The sequence below is a fragment of the Triticum aestivum genome, chromosome 5D, assembly GCF_018294505.1.
Source record: "Triticum aestivum cultivar Chinese Spring chromosome 5D, IWGSC CS RefSeq v2.1, whole genome shotgun sequence".
Lineage (NCBI taxonomy): Eukaryota > Viridiplantae > Streptophyta > Magnoliopsida > Poales > Poaceae > Triticum > Triticum aestivum.
In genome coordinates, this window is record NC_057808.1 from 419,028,942 (window position 1) to 419,047,653 (window position 18,712).

General features: G+C 44.2%; 2 protein-coding genes across 2 annotated transcripts; both read left to right on the plus strand.

Annotated features, from left to right (window-relative positions):
- Nucleotides 1-2,295: 2,295 nt before the first annotated feature.
- On the plus strand, nucleotides 2,296-5,324 carry LOC123122288 (cytochrome P450 71A1). The gene is made up of 2 exons (XM_044542468.1): nucleotides 2,296-3,256; nucleotides 4,377-5,324. The coding sequence occupies exons 1-2, from the start codon at nucleotides 2,363-2,365 to the stop codon at nucleotides 4,992-4,994; spliced, it is 1,512 nt and encodes a 503-aa protein (XP_044398403.1). The 5' UTR covers nucleotides 2,296-2,362; the 3' UTR covers nucleotides 4,995-5,324.
- Nucleotides 5,325-9,029: 3,705 nt separating this feature from the next.
- Nucleotides 9,030-18,340, plus strand: LOC123122289 (zinc finger CCCH domain-containing protein 19). Its single transcript, XM_044542469.1, has 13 exons — nucleotides 9,030-9,238; nucleotides 9,321-10,745; nucleotides 10,835-10,914; nucleotides 11,351-11,538; nucleotides 13,251-14,244; nucleotides 14,331-14,458; nucleotides 14,928-14,987; nucleotides 15,071-15,121; nucleotides 15,214-15,284; nucleotides 15,479-15,627; nucleotides 15,725-16,729; nucleotides 16,837-16,890; nucleotides 17,062-18,340. Exons 2-13 carry the CDS (start codon nucleotides 9,352-9,354, stop codon nucleotides 18,072-18,074), a joined length of 5,187 nt encoding a protein of 1,728 aa, XP_044398404.1. The 5' UTR covers nucleotides 9,030-9,238; nucleotides 9,321-9,351; the 3' UTR covers nucleotides 18,075-18,340.
- Nucleotides 18,341-18,712: the final 372 nt, after the last annotated feature.

Here is an 18,712-nt window from a genome sequence, read left to right on the forward strand (position 1 = left end):
GCCTTTAGGGCATATTTCCTTTGGGTTTTCACCCAGATCGGCTAGAACTAAACGGGCATTGAGTGGTTGTGGCATGTTGGGAGAAGTAGCATGTGGTGTAGTGGAGTAGACTGGATCCAGGTTGCCTATGGCGTAGCTCGGGTCGTGACACCGGATTTCTTTCTTGACTGTAGCACTTGGGAGAATAAGTGAATGGCTGTCGTGTGAGGTGTTCAATGAGGTTTGGTCCAGGCAAGTAACAATGGACATGGATTCGCACTGTGAAGTAATAGCACAATAAAATGAGAAAATCAAGGAAGATGGCAGTTAATCGGGTCATTGTGATTAGTTTGATTTTCCTAGCTACACCTTTTTCCATTTATGATCTTCAGAAACTAGCATTGCAGAGCATGCATATTTCATTGTTTGTAAATAAAACATTTAATACACCACCATCTCTCGATGTAGGTAAGAATCATTTCATATCTCACCGTACATTAGGAACATTTCATATATGTGCTCCCAATGGTTCCCGCTTGATTATAATGTGGGACGACATACTTCTGAAGTAATGACAACATTGGTGTTCATCCAGGAGAGAAGTTGCAGTAGTAGACAAAGGCAAATGAATATCAGCCTGAATGGATGAAATGACTGCTAATGAAATCATGTTGGGTTGTTTAGGTTGTTACATGCACAACAAACCAAAGAGATATAGGATGGATAGAAGTTCCAACATCTTTTCGCTTTATGCTCTCTGCTGAATGTACACTACCTTGTTATGTTCAGCAGGGTGACGAGGAAAGACAATGTAAGTATTCGTGATTCATTTGTCGCAAGGTTAGTACACTACCTTGCTGTGTTCAAGTGATTTTTACTAACAAAAGAACTGATCGTGGCATGTCGCCTTTTTCTGGTAGCATATTTGTAACAGAAAACTGTATGCACATGCATCTTGTTCATAATTCACGAAACATATGTTTTAGTGCGATGGAGGTAGTATTGAGAGACAAGGAAACCCATTAGGTAAGGAAAAGAATAGTATGTCTTGATAAGGAAAAGTAATAGTATATCTTGTATGAATGAATGAGAGAACTTGATGAAACAGTACGATTGTTAAATCCTCGCTGCTTTTTTTGAGTCTACTATCTTTTATACAGACAATCCACTGAGTCATTGTTTATTCTATGTCATAGAAGCATAGAGGGTAAGGAATTCAGACATCGGACATACAATTCGTTCATCCAAAAGGGCCAAGATAGTTCAAATTCAAACTAAAACAAAAATAAAACAAATAAATATAAACATAGCAAGGCAGGCGGCCAGAGTTGACCGCTTGGCCGGGCCCTTGCCCTTGCGGTCAGCATGACCTCTTGGAGGAGCGCCTTTTCCGGTTCGATGGGGTCGCAACACGCCCGCTGGCGGGAAGAGTCTGGCTCTGCTGCGGCCGCCACATGCTGCTTGTGCCGGGCCGCCTCCGCCTCCGACTCCTGCATGCGCATCTGCACGGGAGACGCGGGCACGAGCACCCACCGCTGCCCGAGCGGTGTTGGCGCTGGAGGGGAAGGGGAGACCCTACTCTAGATCTAGAGCGACGCAGAGCTGGACGAGCGCTGGAGGGGAAGGGGAGAAATGAACTTTGACTTTCAAAACGACCTTAATCATTTGTTGATTCATTTAAATGTATTATAGCCCGTAGCAACACACGGGAGTTCTACCAGTTATGTTTAAAAGCTCGAGTCAAAAATGCATTATCCTATGTAATAGAACAACAATGGGCCATTAGGAAAGTAAAACTCCTCTAGACTTTTTTTCACCTCTCTTACTCCATTCCTCACAACTAAAACTGCCACGAAATCGTTCGCATATGCCACCCTCCTTGGCGAACGTTTGCCGTTAACCGAGTCCTATGATAATCGTTTAAAATAAGGGGACCCTAAATTAAGCTATCAGTCATCGGATTTACCCAAATTTCTTGCCTCATTTCGCTGGATATAATGGGTCCAGCGAAAACCATCATGATCCGGCGAAAATAGCAGAGATCTGATTGGAGCTTTTTTTTAGAACTTTGAAAACTTTTCATCGGAGCTCATAGTCAGACCAAACTGTAGCACGAGCTTAGCCGGCACCCGGCGGCTTTTTTGGTACGATCACGATCACATGGACGATATCAAAGTTGACACATGATCCGAAGACAATGACACTGCCGTCGCTGCCCCTCGACCTCACAAGTCACGTCGCCTTTTCTCGCGGGGAAATAAAGTCACAACGCCACACCGGCACCCAATAATCGAATCCAAAATGTCACAACACGCCACACGATATATACCCAGGCAAGGATTTTCAGGTAGTATAACCAGCACGGTTGTCGAGCGGAAGGAGGATGTCTCCGTTCGCCGTGCTCGTCGCGGCCGTCGCCGTGCTCGTCGCCTTCTGCTACGTGACCAAGAAAGCTCGAAGCAAGAACAGCAAGCTCCCGCCGTCGCCGCCGTGTATGCCGCTGCTCGGCCACCTCCACCTCCTGGGCCGCCTCGCGCACCGCTCCCTGCGCGACCTGCACGCTCGGTACGGCAGCGACGGCGGCCTCCTGCTCCTGCAGCTCGGGCGCAGGCGGACGCTGGTGGTATCCACGGCGGCCGCGGCGGCGGACCTGTACAAGAACCACGACCTCGCCTTCGCCTCCCGCGTGCTCAGCGCGCCCGTGCACAAGCTCTCCTACGGCTCGATCAACGTCTCCTTCGCGCCATACGGCGACGCCTGGCGCCGCAGCAAGAAGATGGCCGTCGTCCACCTGCTCTCCCAGCGCCGCGCCGACTCGTTCGCCCCCGTGCGCGCCGCCGAGGCGGCCGCCCTCGTCGCGGGAGTCCGCCGCGCGGCGGAGGCCAGGGAGGCCGTGGAGCTGAGGGGGCTCCTGTACGGCTACGGCAACGCGGTGGTCACCCGCGCGGCCACCGGCGCCGCGGGGGCCACGGCTGAGAGGATGAAGCAGCTGATGGGCAACTCTGCGGCGCTCATGTCGGGGCTCCAGGCGGAGGACGTGCTTCCCGACGCGGCGGCGAAGGTGGTGAGGTGGGCGACGGGGTTCGAGAAGAGGCTGGACGACCAGATGGAAGCGTGGCACAAGTTCTTGTCCGAGATAATCGCTGAGCACCTTGAGAAGAAGAAGTGTGACGACAGCGCAGGGGAGGAGGACTTCTTGGACGTCTTGCTGCGGCTGAGGCAAGAAGACACCGCCGGACTCGACCTCACCGACGATCGCATCATAAGCATTGTCCAGGTGATCGACCGAAAGCCCAAGAATTTCATCTTTAATTTCGGGTCCATGGTCTGTCTATGATTTTCAGAATTGCTATACTTTTCGTATAAATGATCTTCTTTTCAATTTCAGTTAATTCTTAATTCTCCTATACTCTTTATATTTTGAATGATTTGAATAATGCAAATCACGCTTTCCGCTCGGTCCAATTATTCTCTTTATTTGCATGTCAGCTTTCATCCATTCATTTATAATTTTCTTTTAGGATATACTCCCTATGTGTCTATATGGAATACATGCAGACTGAAATGGGTGAACAAATACACTAAAACGTGTCTATATACATTTTAAAAATAAGTTAGAACATCTTATATTTGTGAATTGAGGGAGTATTTGTTACTTTGGCTTAAGCGGTTTTGGTATCTAATTTATTATTTATTTATATTGGGTAACAGACAGCCGTGGGTCATGGGTTTTGCTTGTAGTTGAATCGAACTTGTTTTGTTTATTTTCTCTTATTTTCTTCCTTTTTGCCTTTTTTGTCTCTTCTGTTTGTTGCTAGTTACTTCAATGTATATTTTCATATTTTAAAAGTAGCAAATCAAAAAAAAAATCTTACATGTAATTGTGTGTTAAGAGAATGTAGGTTTAATAATGTGGTAAATAGAAACTCACTTTTGATTTGAATAGTTGCTGGTTGAAGGTGTTAACAAGGCAAATTGGATTTTCTTTGTGTGAAATGTTTATTTGTAGCAAGTAACAGTCCGTTACACCTGTCTCCACAAGCTCCGAAACAAGAAAATCATAGCAAACAAGGGTGTAACTGAGGTTTTGAAATCGTGTAAAATATATTTTTATTTTATAATGACATATGTCATTGTTTGTATGGTGTAAACTTTTGATTAACAAAGAACTGAAAATCAGTCAACTTGATAGTGTCATGTGTCATTGTTTGTACAGTGGAGAACTCTAACCAATACCAAATTATAAACCAGTCAATTACCAAATAGACAATCCATAATTTTTCTTATAACACCTACAACAGAAATACTCCCACTCAATTGAGATATAGGAAAACCATTTAGTTCCTTACTAATTTATTTTCTATCCTTTGCTTTGTGTTTTTTGGGGGCATATGTAGGACCTGATCTTCGCCGGAACCGAGACATCATCTATTACGCTGGAATGGGCCATGGCGGAGCTCACGAGAAAACCCCAGACAATGGCCAAGTTGCAGGACGAGGTAACACGAGTCACCAACGACAAGTTGGTCATCGAAGAAGATGACCTCAGCAGGATGGAGTACCTCAAGGCGGTGTTGAAGGAGGTGTTGCGTCTCCACCCACCAGCACCACTCCTCATCCCACACGAGTCGACGACGACGTCAATCGTCCAGGGCTACGAGATCCCAGCAAAGACGACACTCTTTATCAATGCGTGGGCAATCGGGAGGGACCCCGTTGCGTGGGGTGAAGGGGCGGAGGAGTTTTGGCCTGAGCGGTTCTTGGCCAACGGTAACGTGACAGGCGTGGACGTGAGGGCAAACGACTACCAACTCCTCCCATTCGGTGCCGGTCGACGACTCTGTCCCGCCATCAACTTCGCGATGCCGACGCTAGAGATTGCGCTAGCTTGCCTCGTACGCCACTTCGACTGGGGTCTCGCCGCTGGCACATGTCTGGAGATGGGCGAGGCCCCGGGGCTGACCACACCTCCATCGACTCCGGTGCGCCTTGTCCCCAGATGCATAACAACTTAATTAGACGCCATTAGCAATGCCATAAAGTAGTTGGAATAAGATATATTATAAAGGCGAAGCATCTCATCGGTGACCGGGTCGAGGTCAACAACATCAACAATATGAGCACGATCCTCGTTGTTATTGTGCAACTAGCTTGACCGATGATGTGATGCAAACACCATTTGACACTGTGACTACCCAATTGTGCGGGGCGTCTATACATAACATAAAACCACAAAATGAAAACATTATAGATAGATTGTCTGGTTACTGTAAAAAATATATCATGATGCATACACACACAAAATTTACCGTATAAATATTACTTTCTATGATTTTTTCATGTAACAAGATCCATACGATGAAGACAATTTGTCTAAGTAGTGAATTTTTCATCCTGAAAAGCACCGGCCATGCACTTCCATGATCCTTGGGGTAGTGGCCGCCATGGCCTCTCGCGCACAATGAAGTCTGCTACGATACCATGTATTTAGATGTTCGACTTTGCGAAAAAAAGACATTTGACTTTCGTGATATTAATTTTTGTTTTCAAGATTATTATGGTAGTGAATTGTAGTATGGATTTTTTAAATGATGTTATGATAATGATGCTGGAGAGAGGGGGGAGGGTAATTGTATTTTCTTGAGAAATCAATCCCCATTCATGTATTTAGACAACTATTACCAAGAGAATAAAATCGATTGACAAATTTGACCTTCTTTGAAAAATCTTCTGACATAACTTAGTGCGTCAAAATTTCTCTGCCAAGCGGAGAGGAGGAGATTTATTGCACTCCATCATCGAGACCCTTTCAATAGTTTGTCATGGATGTTGGGGTTGAGGATCTCAGAAAAAATCCGCCATTTTCGACAACACAATGACAAGGCATCTCCAACGCCTTGGGGGCATCAATCAGTAGAATTCATGGAAATGTCTTAAATGAAAATAAAAAAGAAATTTGCCCTAGCTCCTATCTTTGGCTCAAGAGGAAAAGGGTGGTCCATATTATATTGAATTGGTTCTGCTTCTCCTCTTTTTAAAGAACTACTAGATGATACCCCACACGTTGTTGTGAATTCTTTTGCAATATATTTCAACGATACTTACTTTTATAAACATGGATATGTGGATTAATAGCATGAGACCTAACAATATATACGATTCTTGTATAACTATATATCTATTACACATAAGTAGTATAAAGTAACTGAGTGCAGCGATTCGGTGCCCAGACTCATCTGCACCCGACCAAAAAAATTTCACAAAAATACTAGAAAAATTAAAAAAACTCCAAAAATTTTCCATGGTAGAAAATTTATTGCGTGAGGTTCGCTCCAAATTCTAGCTCATTCGGACATCTGAGCAACTCTCAGCAAAAAAGACAAATCGGGTCAAAAAGTACATGAATAGTAAACTATTTTACAGACCCTGACTTTGTCTTTTTTCGGAGAGTTGCTCATTTGTCCAAATCATTTGAAAATTGGAGTGGGCCTCACGCATCAAATTGTCTACAATGGGAAATTTTTTGGTTTTCTTTTGAATTTTTATAGTATTTGTTTTGATTTCTTTATTCAACACGGGTGCAGATGAGCCCGGGCTCAGAAAACGATTTTCGTAAGTAACTAAAATATTTAATATTTTTTTCATGCACGGTTGCATGTTGAGGTAAATATGTTAGTGGCGATGAACTACTTAGTTATATAGGATAGAGGATACCGAGTTGGGTTCTTCTCCTACAAATATTGAGTAGAACATGTTGAACAACATCTTCCTCATTGGGTGTGGGAAGAGGGAACAAAAAAAAGGGTCTTATTTGGTAAGTTTATAAATTAAAGAGTAAGAAATGTAAGAGTATATGTTTGCCTGCGGAACTCTTATTGAATTATAATACTTTACCACATTCCGATAAGAGTAAAAATAAGACCCTTATTTTCTCAAAACACAAATTTGGCCCAAGATTGGCCTTTTTTTATTCTAGGGTTTCTCTGAATCTAACCTCTTAGAAGGTTTCAATATCAAGGCTCAGTACAATCAAGTCCACGACGTCCACCGAATACCCTTCATGTATTGAAGTAAAAGACCTTAATACAACACCAACCCTATAGATGTAAATAGTTGATCCCCATTATTTATATTTCTAACAACACACGGGTTATCTTCTAGCTTTTAGAAAGTAACATGCCTCGTACGGAACTAGCATATTTTTGCTTCGGGTGTTGCCCATCGTCGAGAATAGTTGAAGTGTCAAGCTCGAAGGACTTAAACAACATATTGCCTGGTCTAGAGAATTAGAAACATCAAAGCAAAACAACACAAGACAACACCGAATAGATGAGGATGAAGTTAGAAAACGTGTTCCTACACCACTGTCTCTGCCGCCATGGACCCCCCGTCATACACAAAATCTTACAACACTAGACTAGATCTGCACACTCAAAACGTTGAGTAGTGAAAAGAGAAGAACATTGAGCAACGGTCTCCTTCGTCTTTCGGCGGTAGAATGGAGGCAAGAGAGAATATATTGTTTTTTTCGATAAGGTTGTACTTTTCTTTACGTGGGTTATATGTAAGTCACAAGATTTTTTCCGGTGTAAGTCAAATCTTCACCCATTGTTTTTTGTTCCAAGATTCATGTTGCCTTTTTTTTATCTTAGTTACATCAAATTAATTTCCATTCGGTTTCGGTTTTGACCAATTTCCGTTGCACATGGACTATATGTAAACCGACTGATTATTCTTTGTGTAATTCACTTTTTCTTTACTCGTATTAAGTCTATTTTTCTTCCCTTTTTTCTGTTTGTGTGCCTTTGCGCATGGTGGTGTTTATTTTTGCGCCGAATTGTGTATTCGCGCGCGTGCGTGCGTGTGTGTGTGTGTGTGTGTGTGTGTGCTGGAGTGTGTTGGTGTGTGTGCGCGCTGGTGTGTGGGGGAATGACTAGTGTAAAAGCAGCACCTAGTGTGAAAAAAATAGAAAAACTCAATGACATCCGTTGGATCCTGAATGGATGTCTCAGATTCAAAGCAGGGGATTGGTGGAGCTTCTCGTTTATAATTTTTTTTCTCGAATACGCATAAGCATGCGTATCATTCATTAAAGGAGAAGGGGGAAAGACTCCCCAAAGTCATATTTACATGAAATATTTACATGCCGGATTTCCGACACCACCCACACACTCAAGGCTCCCTTCCTACTGAAACCCTCTTGACTAACAGTTATGTATAAACTGATCCATCCACCATGTCTCTCAAGTTGGATCCAGGCACTCATTCAACACTCGATGGATGTCGTTGCCTACATGCTAAGTGTTGCTTTTATGTTACAAGTGAAAAATAATTTTAATAAGCATTTTATAGTTGGAACAATGCAATTTCTACATAATCTGTGAGCAAAATTTTGTCTTTATTTTATTTTATTTCTTCTTTTTAGGGTAACACCAATGACCCTAATTCATTTTACCTTAGAATAACTTTTGTTTTTTGTTTTTGATTTGATGGTGCTTTTAGTTTATGATTATGCGTAATGGAACTAATAAGTGATTGTGGGTATCGTACGTTCGCTTTCCATAGTTTTGACCAAGTGCATTACTACATACGTGAATTAACAATAGACATTAAATACATACTTTTTTTGTAAAAAAGATTGTGAAAGTCTACATGTGTAGTAAAAGAAAAACCAGTAACACATATAGCAACGAAAAAGTGACTTACACAGAAAAAATGACCTAGCACAAAATATGAATTACACAAAAAATATGACTTGTACATACAAAGTAATTCATTCAACTTACACTGGGCCAGTTATTTTTTCCCCAAAAGAAGCCGATAGTCGCTCCTTTTTTTTTGGGGGTACCCGTGTTCATGTCCAACCCGGTGGACACACAGCCCTCTCGTCCCTCAGGCCCAACCGACACCAAAACTCCACGCCCGGCCCGGCCCGGCCCAGCACCGTACAGGAAGAGTCCGTGGCACTTCCTCTCCCACGCCACGGCTCCCCTCACGCCGAGCGTACCCTACCCTACCCCCCCAACTCCAATCCAAAACCGATGCGGCTCCAAAATCCTCCTTCCTATAGTCGTCTCGCCGCAACCGCCGCTGTGCCCTAGAGCTGCCGCCGTTTGCCGCTCCCCGCTCGCCGCCGACGCCCCAGCCCCCCCGAACCCCCGCCGCGGCCTCTCGCGCGCGTCGCCGCCGCCCCCGCCCCACCTCGTCGCCCCCCGCGCCGCCCCCGCCCGCCCCGCGTCCTCGGGCATTGATTTTCGAGGTACGAGCTCCCTCGGTCTGGTTATCCGGCGGTTGGCTGCTTCAATCCCGGGCTAACCCCGACGAACTCTGCGTGCGTCCAGGCCCGCCCCTGTCCCCGGCGCGGCGTAGGCCATGCCGACCACCCCGGATATCGTGCTGGAGGGCGACGGCGGCGGAGGGGGCGAGAAGCCTGAGGAGGACTCCCAGGCCGCTGGAGACGACGTGGCGGCGGGGGAGACTGTGGGTGTCGCGAACGACTCTGATCCGGCTGATGAGAAGCCCGAGGAGGGTGCTGGCGCTGGGTCGCAGTTGAATGGGGACACTGCTGCTGTGGATGACCCCGCAGACCTGGGTGCTTCCCCGGCTGATGTCGGTTCCGACCAGACTGGTCAGGGGATTCATGATGGTGCTGACGAGGCTGATCAATTTGGACTCGGTGCGCAAGATGATGCTCGTCTTATTGTGGATAGTGATATCGCGGTTAGTGATTATGGGGTGGATGCTCATGATGAGGAGGGTGCACCAATGGATGCAGTTGCTGCAACTGAGTTAATTGATAGGGAAGCAGAGCTTGTCAAAGAAGACGATGATGTTGCAGAGGTGGATACACATCCCTCAACTGGAATTGACTATGGAGAGGAAGCGGTTGCAGCAGCTGATGATGCTTCCACGGATGAGGGGAGGCAGATGGATGCAGTTTCCATCAGTAGAGATGTCGATGAGGAGAAAGCTGCCGGTGCAGTTGGTGTTAATGCCACAGGTGAGGACAGACAGGTGGATGCAGTTGACCCAACTGTAGTTGATAGTCAGGAAAAGGAGATCTCTTCAGCTGGTGATGATGGTGCAGCTGGAGTTGAGGGTGAAAGAGATGTCATGGCTGCCCAAAATGTTGCTGAAGAAGCTGATAGGGTTCCGGAAGAAGCTGAACTCGACATGATTGATAATGTTGTTGCAGAGGAGGTCACAGAGATGGATATTCTTGCCTCAACGGGAAATGGCAATGAGGATGAAGGGATCGTAACAGCTGGTGATGCTTCTGCAGATGAGGGGACGTCAATGGATGCAGTTTCCATCAGTAGAGATGTCAATGAGGAGAAATGTACTGATGCAGCTGGTGTTGGTTCCACAGATGAGGACATGCAGGTGGATGAAGGTGGAGATCAGGAAAAAGAGGCTGGTGATGATGGTGCAGATGAGGAGGGTGTTGAAAAACATGTGGTTACTATGACTGGAGAAGATGAAGAAGATGATATGGCTGAGCAAAACATCGCTGAAGAGGCTGACAGTGTTCCGGAAGAAGTTGACTTGGCTGGTGATGTACCTGAAGAGGAGGATGTGCAGATATATGAGGATGACGATGATGACGAACCTCCACCGTTGGCACGAAGAGGTGTAGGGCGCCCAAAACGAGGTCGTGCATCTTCGAAGGCTCAGGCTGTGGTGAAGCCATCTGTTAAAAGAAAGGATGAGGAGGAGGTGTGCTTCATTTGCTTTGATGGTGGTGAACTTGTGATTTGTGATCGTAGGTTTGTGCGACAGCTATGTTATTTTTCATTTGCCATTAAAAAATACACAACTATGTTACAGCTGTTGACTGCTCATTTTGTGTCCTCAGGTTTTGTCCTAAGGCTTATCATCCTTCTTGTATTAATCGGGATGACGATTTCTTCAAGTCAAAGGGCCAATGGACTTGTGGTATGTGGGATGATCTTCAGTTTGAATCCTTCCGAGTGCTCTTAAACAGTTGCATTTCAACTTTGTGGATATTGCATATTACAATCATGAATCATCCCAAATCCATGTTTTCAGGAGGAATTTTTTGCAACGGACCTTACTTACAATTCCTTTGTTGGGATTGTCACATAATTTTCCTGTTCGATATATCTGATTTAGAAAATTTGTTATTTGTCCGTGACTGAAATTAGCTGCATCCCTTTGTTGCATGGTCTTTTTCTATCTGTTTCCATGCATGTATTATGAAATACTCACAATGATACATGAGTTTACCTCTAATAATCATAATGATTTTTCTTTTGTAAAGGTAGACAATGACTAGTATTGATGCTCAGCCTACATATAAAATCTCCAGAATTCTTATATTTGATTCCATTTACTTTGCGTAATTTGTCAGGGTGGCACATTTGTAGCAATTGTCAGAAACCTGCTCGCCAAATGTGTTACACATGTACCTTCTCGTTATGTAAAACATGCATTAAAGAGACAAACTTCATCTCTGTCAGAGGAACTAAAGGCTTCTGTGAGACATGCCTGAATACTGTGATGCTGATAGAGAACAAAGAGGAGGCAACTGAGCAAATGGTAACCCTTTCACCTTACTCTTAGCTTCCCCAGTCTAATATTTTCTTTGAGTTTAGTAACTTGGTTTCATCTAATGTCTTGTTTTTATAGTTTTTTTGTTTTCTGTTATGGCATTGAGGAGCTCATTAGTGTTGTGTGATTCTTGTTCGTATGATAGGTCTGAACCTAGAAAGATTGCAAGCTTAATGCTCATTCTTTAGATGTCTGCATAATTGAAGCATACATATTGACATGTGCTCTATCTTTGATTTTGTAAAATCAAGTGGGTGAACCTAACTTGTATGCAACTGAACATGTACGGTGTACCTATAACTATTGTTCTGAATTATTGTGCTAGAACTTGGTATACTGCATTCATGAAATGTTTGAACGTTTTTTTGCATGCAATTTCTGCATTAGCATTCAGAACCGTCATGGCTTCAAATTGTTTAATTTTGTTGTTTTTGCATTGGACGGTAATTATTTTCCTGTGCTGCCAATTGGGTGGTGTGCTTTAAAAACTATTGAGGTGCATCCGCGGATAAGCTGTAGGATAACAAATGAAACCCTACTTATGGGTGCACCTCTGATCATTATTGAGGTGCACAAGGCACACGCAAAACACGAACTTGCCCCATGGAAGCAAGATTATGGAAGAAGTGATATAAATTACGAATTGCTTAGTTGTCTGATGATGAACGGGGCTGTTGACATTTACATGGCATGTACATTGTACCAGTAAACAACCGTTGCTTTGGAGTAGGGTCATTGCAGGTTTTGAAGTACTTGCCGGCCCAGCTAGCTTTGATGACATTGTTAGCCACTTATGGTACTTGGTCTCCGCACTCTAGTGGGAAACCATGCTTTATCGTTTGGAGGATCACGTCCAAGGTTATCACCTAGACAGTAACCAGAAGTTGAGCACCTGGTATGTTCGCAGTCTGCTTCGGTGTAGGCAATGAGAGCGTTGGTCAACAAGGCTCTGAGCTGGAGGGCATTATAAATTTGCCCTTGAGGTATGAAATCACCTAGACAGTAACCAGACGTTGCACACCTGGTATGTGTCCAGTCTATTTCGGTGTAGGCAATGAGAGCTTTGGTCAAAAAGGCTGTGAGCTGGAGGACATGATAAAGTGCGCTCTTGAGGTATGAAATCAACTGCTCGGCGAGGGGGAGGTGCTGCTCGCATGGGTCGTGCATATGCAAGCATACTTGTTTCATGGCATATGCTATATCGGTCCTCATGAACCTGTAGATGCTGTAGTGTGCCACTGGATCCTCAACACGAGGGCCTGCTGGGAGAAGATTCTGGCGGGTAGACAACAGTATTTAGAAGATTACAACTATCCATATTCCTAATCCACGGTTATGATGTTGGCTAGGGGACTAAACACATACGGGAACACCCGTGTTGAGAAAACAATGGCATGTTGCACAAATGACCTATTCTGTTTTAAATGCTGGTTAATCATCTGTCCATTCTTATATTCCAGTTAGACTTAGGATGCCGGGAAGTTTTTGGTTGGTTAGTCTATGTTTAGCTTCTGCTTGTTCTTTCCTTTTGCTTTGTTGTCATGACATGTCCATTTAACTTAGTATTGCTGCAAATTGCTTGTGAGATGTCTTCTTTTCCTGCTGACCAGTTGTCATGTCAGCAACTTTACATGCATGAAATGATCTATTAATGGTTCTCTGGTGCTCATACTTTCTACTTATACTATTGCATCCAACAGGATGTAGATTTTGATGACAAAGAGAGCTGGTGGTCTTTGTTCAAGGATTATTGGCTGAATTTGAAAGAGAAGTTACCATTGCCGTATGCAGAAGTATCAGCTGCTAGGCGTCTAAATAATAGATCTTATCTTAGTGAACTACCTGAAGCTAATGATGAAGAGGAGGCTAATTCAGACAGTTCACCAAAAACGAGGGGAAAGAAGCGATTAAAGCGTGCTGCTGAGGAGGACAGCTCCAAAGGGAAAGGCACCACTCGTAAATATACTAAACAAGGCTCAGTTAGCCGTGATGCTAAGCCTAAGAAGCCTAGAGGTGCAAAGGCTAGACAACTGTCAAAGCGTGCTTCGAGCAGTGATCATGGACCAAAAGAATCTGAAAGTGTGGGGACATCGACATCCTCAGCTGAGGAGGCTAATTGGGCCTCAAAGGAGCTCTTGGATTTTGTTGCACATATGAGGAATGGTGACAAATCAGTGCTATCTCAGTATGAAGTTCAACGCCTTGTACTTGAGTATATTGCACGTGAAAATCTGCGGGATCCTCGCGGGAAAAGCATGATAGTTTGTGATTCTTGGCTCCAAAGTCTTTCTGGGAAAGAACGTGTTGGGCATTTTGAAATGCTGAAGCTTCTTGAATCTCATTTTCCTTTGGCTGAGGTCTCACCAGCTGATATTGATGGCAACCATGGTGGTGTTGTAGACCCAGATCCTAGCCAGGACGCTGATGGGAACAGTGAAGCATCAGTTGTGATGAGTTCAGAAAAAAGAAGGAAATCACGGAAGTATGATCACAGAGCTCTGCAAACGAACCTTGATGACTTCGCCGCGATAGATAACCATAATATCGGCTTGATATACCTGCGTCGCAACCTAATGGAAGAGTTGATAGGTGATGCTGACACATTTAATGAGAAAGTTCTTGGAGCATTTGTGAGAATACGTATATCTGGTACAGGTCAAAGGCAAGACATCTATCGACTTGTGCAGATTGTCGGTAAGATGGTACACTTTCAGAACTGTTGTTGCCAGATTCAGCTCTTCATGGGTCTGATTGCTGAATTTTTCTTTATTTGTGCGCAGGGACTGGAACAGCTGCTGAGAAGTATAAATGTGGGAAAAAGACAACTGACATAACATTAGAGATACTAAACTTGGACAAGAAAGAGGTTATTAGTATTGACATAACCTCAAATCAAGAATTCACTGAGGTATTTTCTTTACTCAATAGGAATATGATAGTCGTACTCAATAGGAAATCCATATTTGGTTTTATAGTTCTCATCTGTACTGAATTACTCCCTCCATTACAATGAATAAGGCGTGCACACATTCCAAAATTGAACTTTGACCATAAATTAGACCAACTAAATGTTGGTTATGCGTGACAAAAATTATACCCCTGAATTCGTATTCGCAAGAAGTTTTCAGTGGTAAATTGCTGAGTCACAAAAATATATATTATTGGTCTACTTTATGGTCAAAGTTTGATTTTGGGATGTGTGCGCGCCTTATTCATTGGAATGGAGTAAGTATTGGTTTTAGTTACTGTCACTTTGTATACTATTAGTAAGTGATTGGTGCTGACGTATCTGATCTTTTACTATAATGATATAAGCGATGCACTTATTCAGTAGATGTATTTGCATTTGCTGATTGCTATCATTGTTCTTGTTGTAGGAGGAATGCAAACGTTTACGGCAGAGCATAAAGTGTGGATTCATTTCAAGACTGACGGTGGTAATGTTATTGTTATTACATACTATTATGTTGTGTTTGTGTTACGGTGCACTGTTTTCTATTGTAACCATCCTATCTTCCAGGGAGAGATTCAGGAGAAGGCAAGGGTTCTCCAGTCTGTGAAAGTCAATGATGTAAGCAACTAGTATTGAAGAACTTTTGAAGTTTTCAGTCAAGCATTTCTATTTCATTTGTTTATTCATGAATGACATTTGGATCGTTGCAGTGGATTGAAAGTGAAAAGATGCGTCTTGCGCATCTTCGTGACCGCGCCAGCGATATGGGCCATAGAAAAGAATATCCTTTTTGACATTATTTGATCAATCAATATTTAGTTGTTTCTGTAGATCATGATTCAAGATTATGGTCAAATTTCTCTTTTTTTTTCTTCTGGTTGTTTGCTTATATTTTGAGTTTAATTTTTCTGCAATGAGGATGCATCTCTTTCTGTTGCATCGTAATTTAGCTTGCCTGCCTTGACCAGTATCTACGCTTAGAGAATGTGTAGAGAAGCTGAAGCTTCTAAGTACTCCAGAGGAGCGTGCTCGTAGGCTAAAGGAAGAACCTGAAATACATGCTGACCCCGCCATGGATCCGAATTATGAATCTCCAGAAGAACCAGAGGAGGATGCTGAGAGAAGTACTTAACTTGATTTTGCTTTGTTCTGCTGTAATTTTTTTTCCTGATTCAAATTTCTTATGAGTCTGACATCGACTTCCATTTTTCTTTTATACAGGTAGCTTCAGTAGGCCGAGAGGTTCTTTCTCTAGGAAAGATATCAATCCAGTGTCTCCTGGTAAAGGGGAGGGTAGGAATGCTGCACGAGATTCAAGAACTAACTGGGAGTCAAACCGAAACACATGGTCAAGTACACAATTGGAATCTCCTCATGGGCGGAGATCTACATTTTCTTCTCATGGTGAAAGTGCTGGTTACACGGGTAAATCAGAGAGTCCAAACGTCAGTGCACAAAAAGTTAATGTGGAAGCCACGGCAGCTAATACTCCACATGGACCATCTGTTATCTCATCTAAAACTCTAACGGCCAATTTAATGTCGCCAACGCCAGCATCACAGTCAACAGTCAATGAGTCTGAAAAGATATGGCAGTACATGGACCCCTCTAATAAAATCCAAGGCCCTTTTTCAATAGTTCAGCTGCGTAAATGGAACAGCAGTGGGTACTTCCCTCATAATTTGAAAATATGGAAATCTAATGAGAAGCAGGAGGACTCAATATTGTTGCCTGATGCTTTGGCTGGGAAGTTTGAGAAAGACCTGCCTCCATGGGAACCACCACTTGGTAGCTCTTCTCAAACGGACAAAGGGTACTTGAGAAGCAGCTCAGATGTAGGTGCTAGACCCTCTGGTGACTCCCTTGTGGAAAGGACAAAAGCTGGTGAACATATTTCAAAATCAGCAGTTTTAAATAAGTCACAGTCTTTCCCGGATACAACAAATCCTGGATCAACTGTGATCCAGTCTGGCGCACAAAGTTATTATGGTACGCAGAATCCTCAGGCAGCTTTTGCAAGCCAACAATCTCTCATTGAAAGTTGGAATGCATCCTCAAGTCAGTTTGGTGCTGCAGTAAATCCTATGACACTTACTCAGCCTATCATAGGAGGAGGCTTTTCAGGACAGAATAATACAGTTGCAGGAAATGTAGGTCAGCTAACTCCTGTACCAGCTCCTGCAACAGTGGGCACAGAAATTGTTAATTCGCAGTCTTCAGGTGAAGGTAAGTCCCTTTGCATGGTTTATATGCTTCAGAAATTTGGTTGAAATTTGGAATTTGTAGTACATATGTATTTTAGTTTGATGTATATTATTTCTTTCTCCTTGCAGATCGTGGACTAGTTCAGCCCGGAGCTGCGCCATCAAACACTCAGCAATTTGGAGGTAGCTCATTGCTTGTCCTCTTTTATGCCGTGTTTTCTCTGCAATCTTGATTCAACAGTTCGAATGCGAAGTCTCAGGGTTTTTCAATGTTAAACATCTCTTGTTGCTCCATGGGAATTATGGTTTTCAAGTGTAAACCTACCTAATGTCGTTATTATGGATCACCTGCAGATGCAAGGAACCAATCAACCGACGCCTCCAACTCGACACAGCTGATGACACATGCACAAGTGGCAAACACATCTGGCCAAGCTCAGGGGGCTGGAAATACGAACTGGGGATCCACACTTCAGAGTAATGCAAACATGGCCTGGGGAATGATGGGACAGACTAATATGAACATGCCCTGGGCGGCACCAGCACAAGGTGCCGCCAGCTACAACATGGGTATGACTATGCCAACACAGCAAAATGCAGTCCAAAACATGGGCTGGGTCACACCAAATCCAGGAAACACCAACATGAATATGGTGTGGGCTACAAATCAAGGCCAAGGGACTCCAAATGCAGCTGCTATGATGGGGGCTCAGATGCAAGGAGTTGCGATGGCACCTTGGGGCGGTGCCATTGCGCAAGGAAATGCAAATTCTTATCCTGGTTGGGTGCCCCAAGTTGGAAACGCAAGTCAAAATGCCGGCGGCTGGAGTGCTCCTCCACAGGGAAATTCAGGTCCTAACCCTGTAAATGGTACAGGCCAGGGGAATAATAACGTGAACTGGAATTCACCAAGTGGGAACCCGACATGGAACAACCAGCAGGATTTTAATGGTGGTGGCTCGCGTGGGAGGTCATGGAGGCCGCAGTCTGGGGGTCGGGGGTCACGGCCGCCCTGCCATCTCTTCCAGAAGACTGGTCGCTGCAACAAAGACAATTGCTTCTATTCCCATACGCCAGGAGACGAGGGATATTCACAGAGAAACGATCGCCACTTTGATAGGCGGCCTTCGAGCAACGAGAGACCTCAGCATGACAGGCGGCCTTCGAGCAACGAGAGACCTCAGCATGACAGGCGGCCTTCGAGCAACGAGAGACCTCAGCATGACAGGCAAAACGATAAACATTTTGATCGTCAAGCGTCAGGCAGCGAGAGGCAGCAGGATAGGCCCAACAGCAGGCAGAGCGGCTGGGATGGCTGGGATAACGGTGGGAAGGCTGATAGGTCAGAATCAAAAGAGGGGCAGTAGAACCATGGGGGCTTCTTCTTCTGGTCCGTTCTCCTGTTTTGTTGTATATGCAGTAGCTAGCCTGCGTGTTTCCGAACCTACCTACCTGATGCGCTGTAGCGATTAGCATCCTGCCCGAACTGTCATGTGGTAGAAGAATTGTAGCTTAAAGCATCATGTGCATCCTACTCTTGTGTTTTCTTTCTTGCCTTGGAACCAAACCAATACATTTTCTGAATAAATCCTGATGTCGGAGATGCAAGGGCTTGAGGTAGGTCCTGTTGTAATGTTGCTTGAGCTGCTGCTGCTGTGTCTGTATGCATTCTCGTTGGGCGTCAGGTGTTGTTGTTTATGCGTGAAGGTTTGCTTCTGTGGAGCTTTGCTTGACCTAGTTTGCCTTGCACAAAGATCTGCGGGCTTGGATTATACTGCAAATATAGTGGATTGTGCCATCCCCTCTAATTTTTGTTTGCCTTTGCTTGACCTGTTTAAATTCTGCAAGGTGTCTGTGGGGTTGGATAATTCTGGTGGCCAGATGCCAGTCCCTTTTCCTGGCACTCTTTGGGGGTATTTCGAGGTGCGTTCCTTGATCTTGGGTCGTGCATGTTGTTTTTGAAGGATGTTTGGTGAGAAGGCCAAGTGAAGATTCCCCAGTTTAT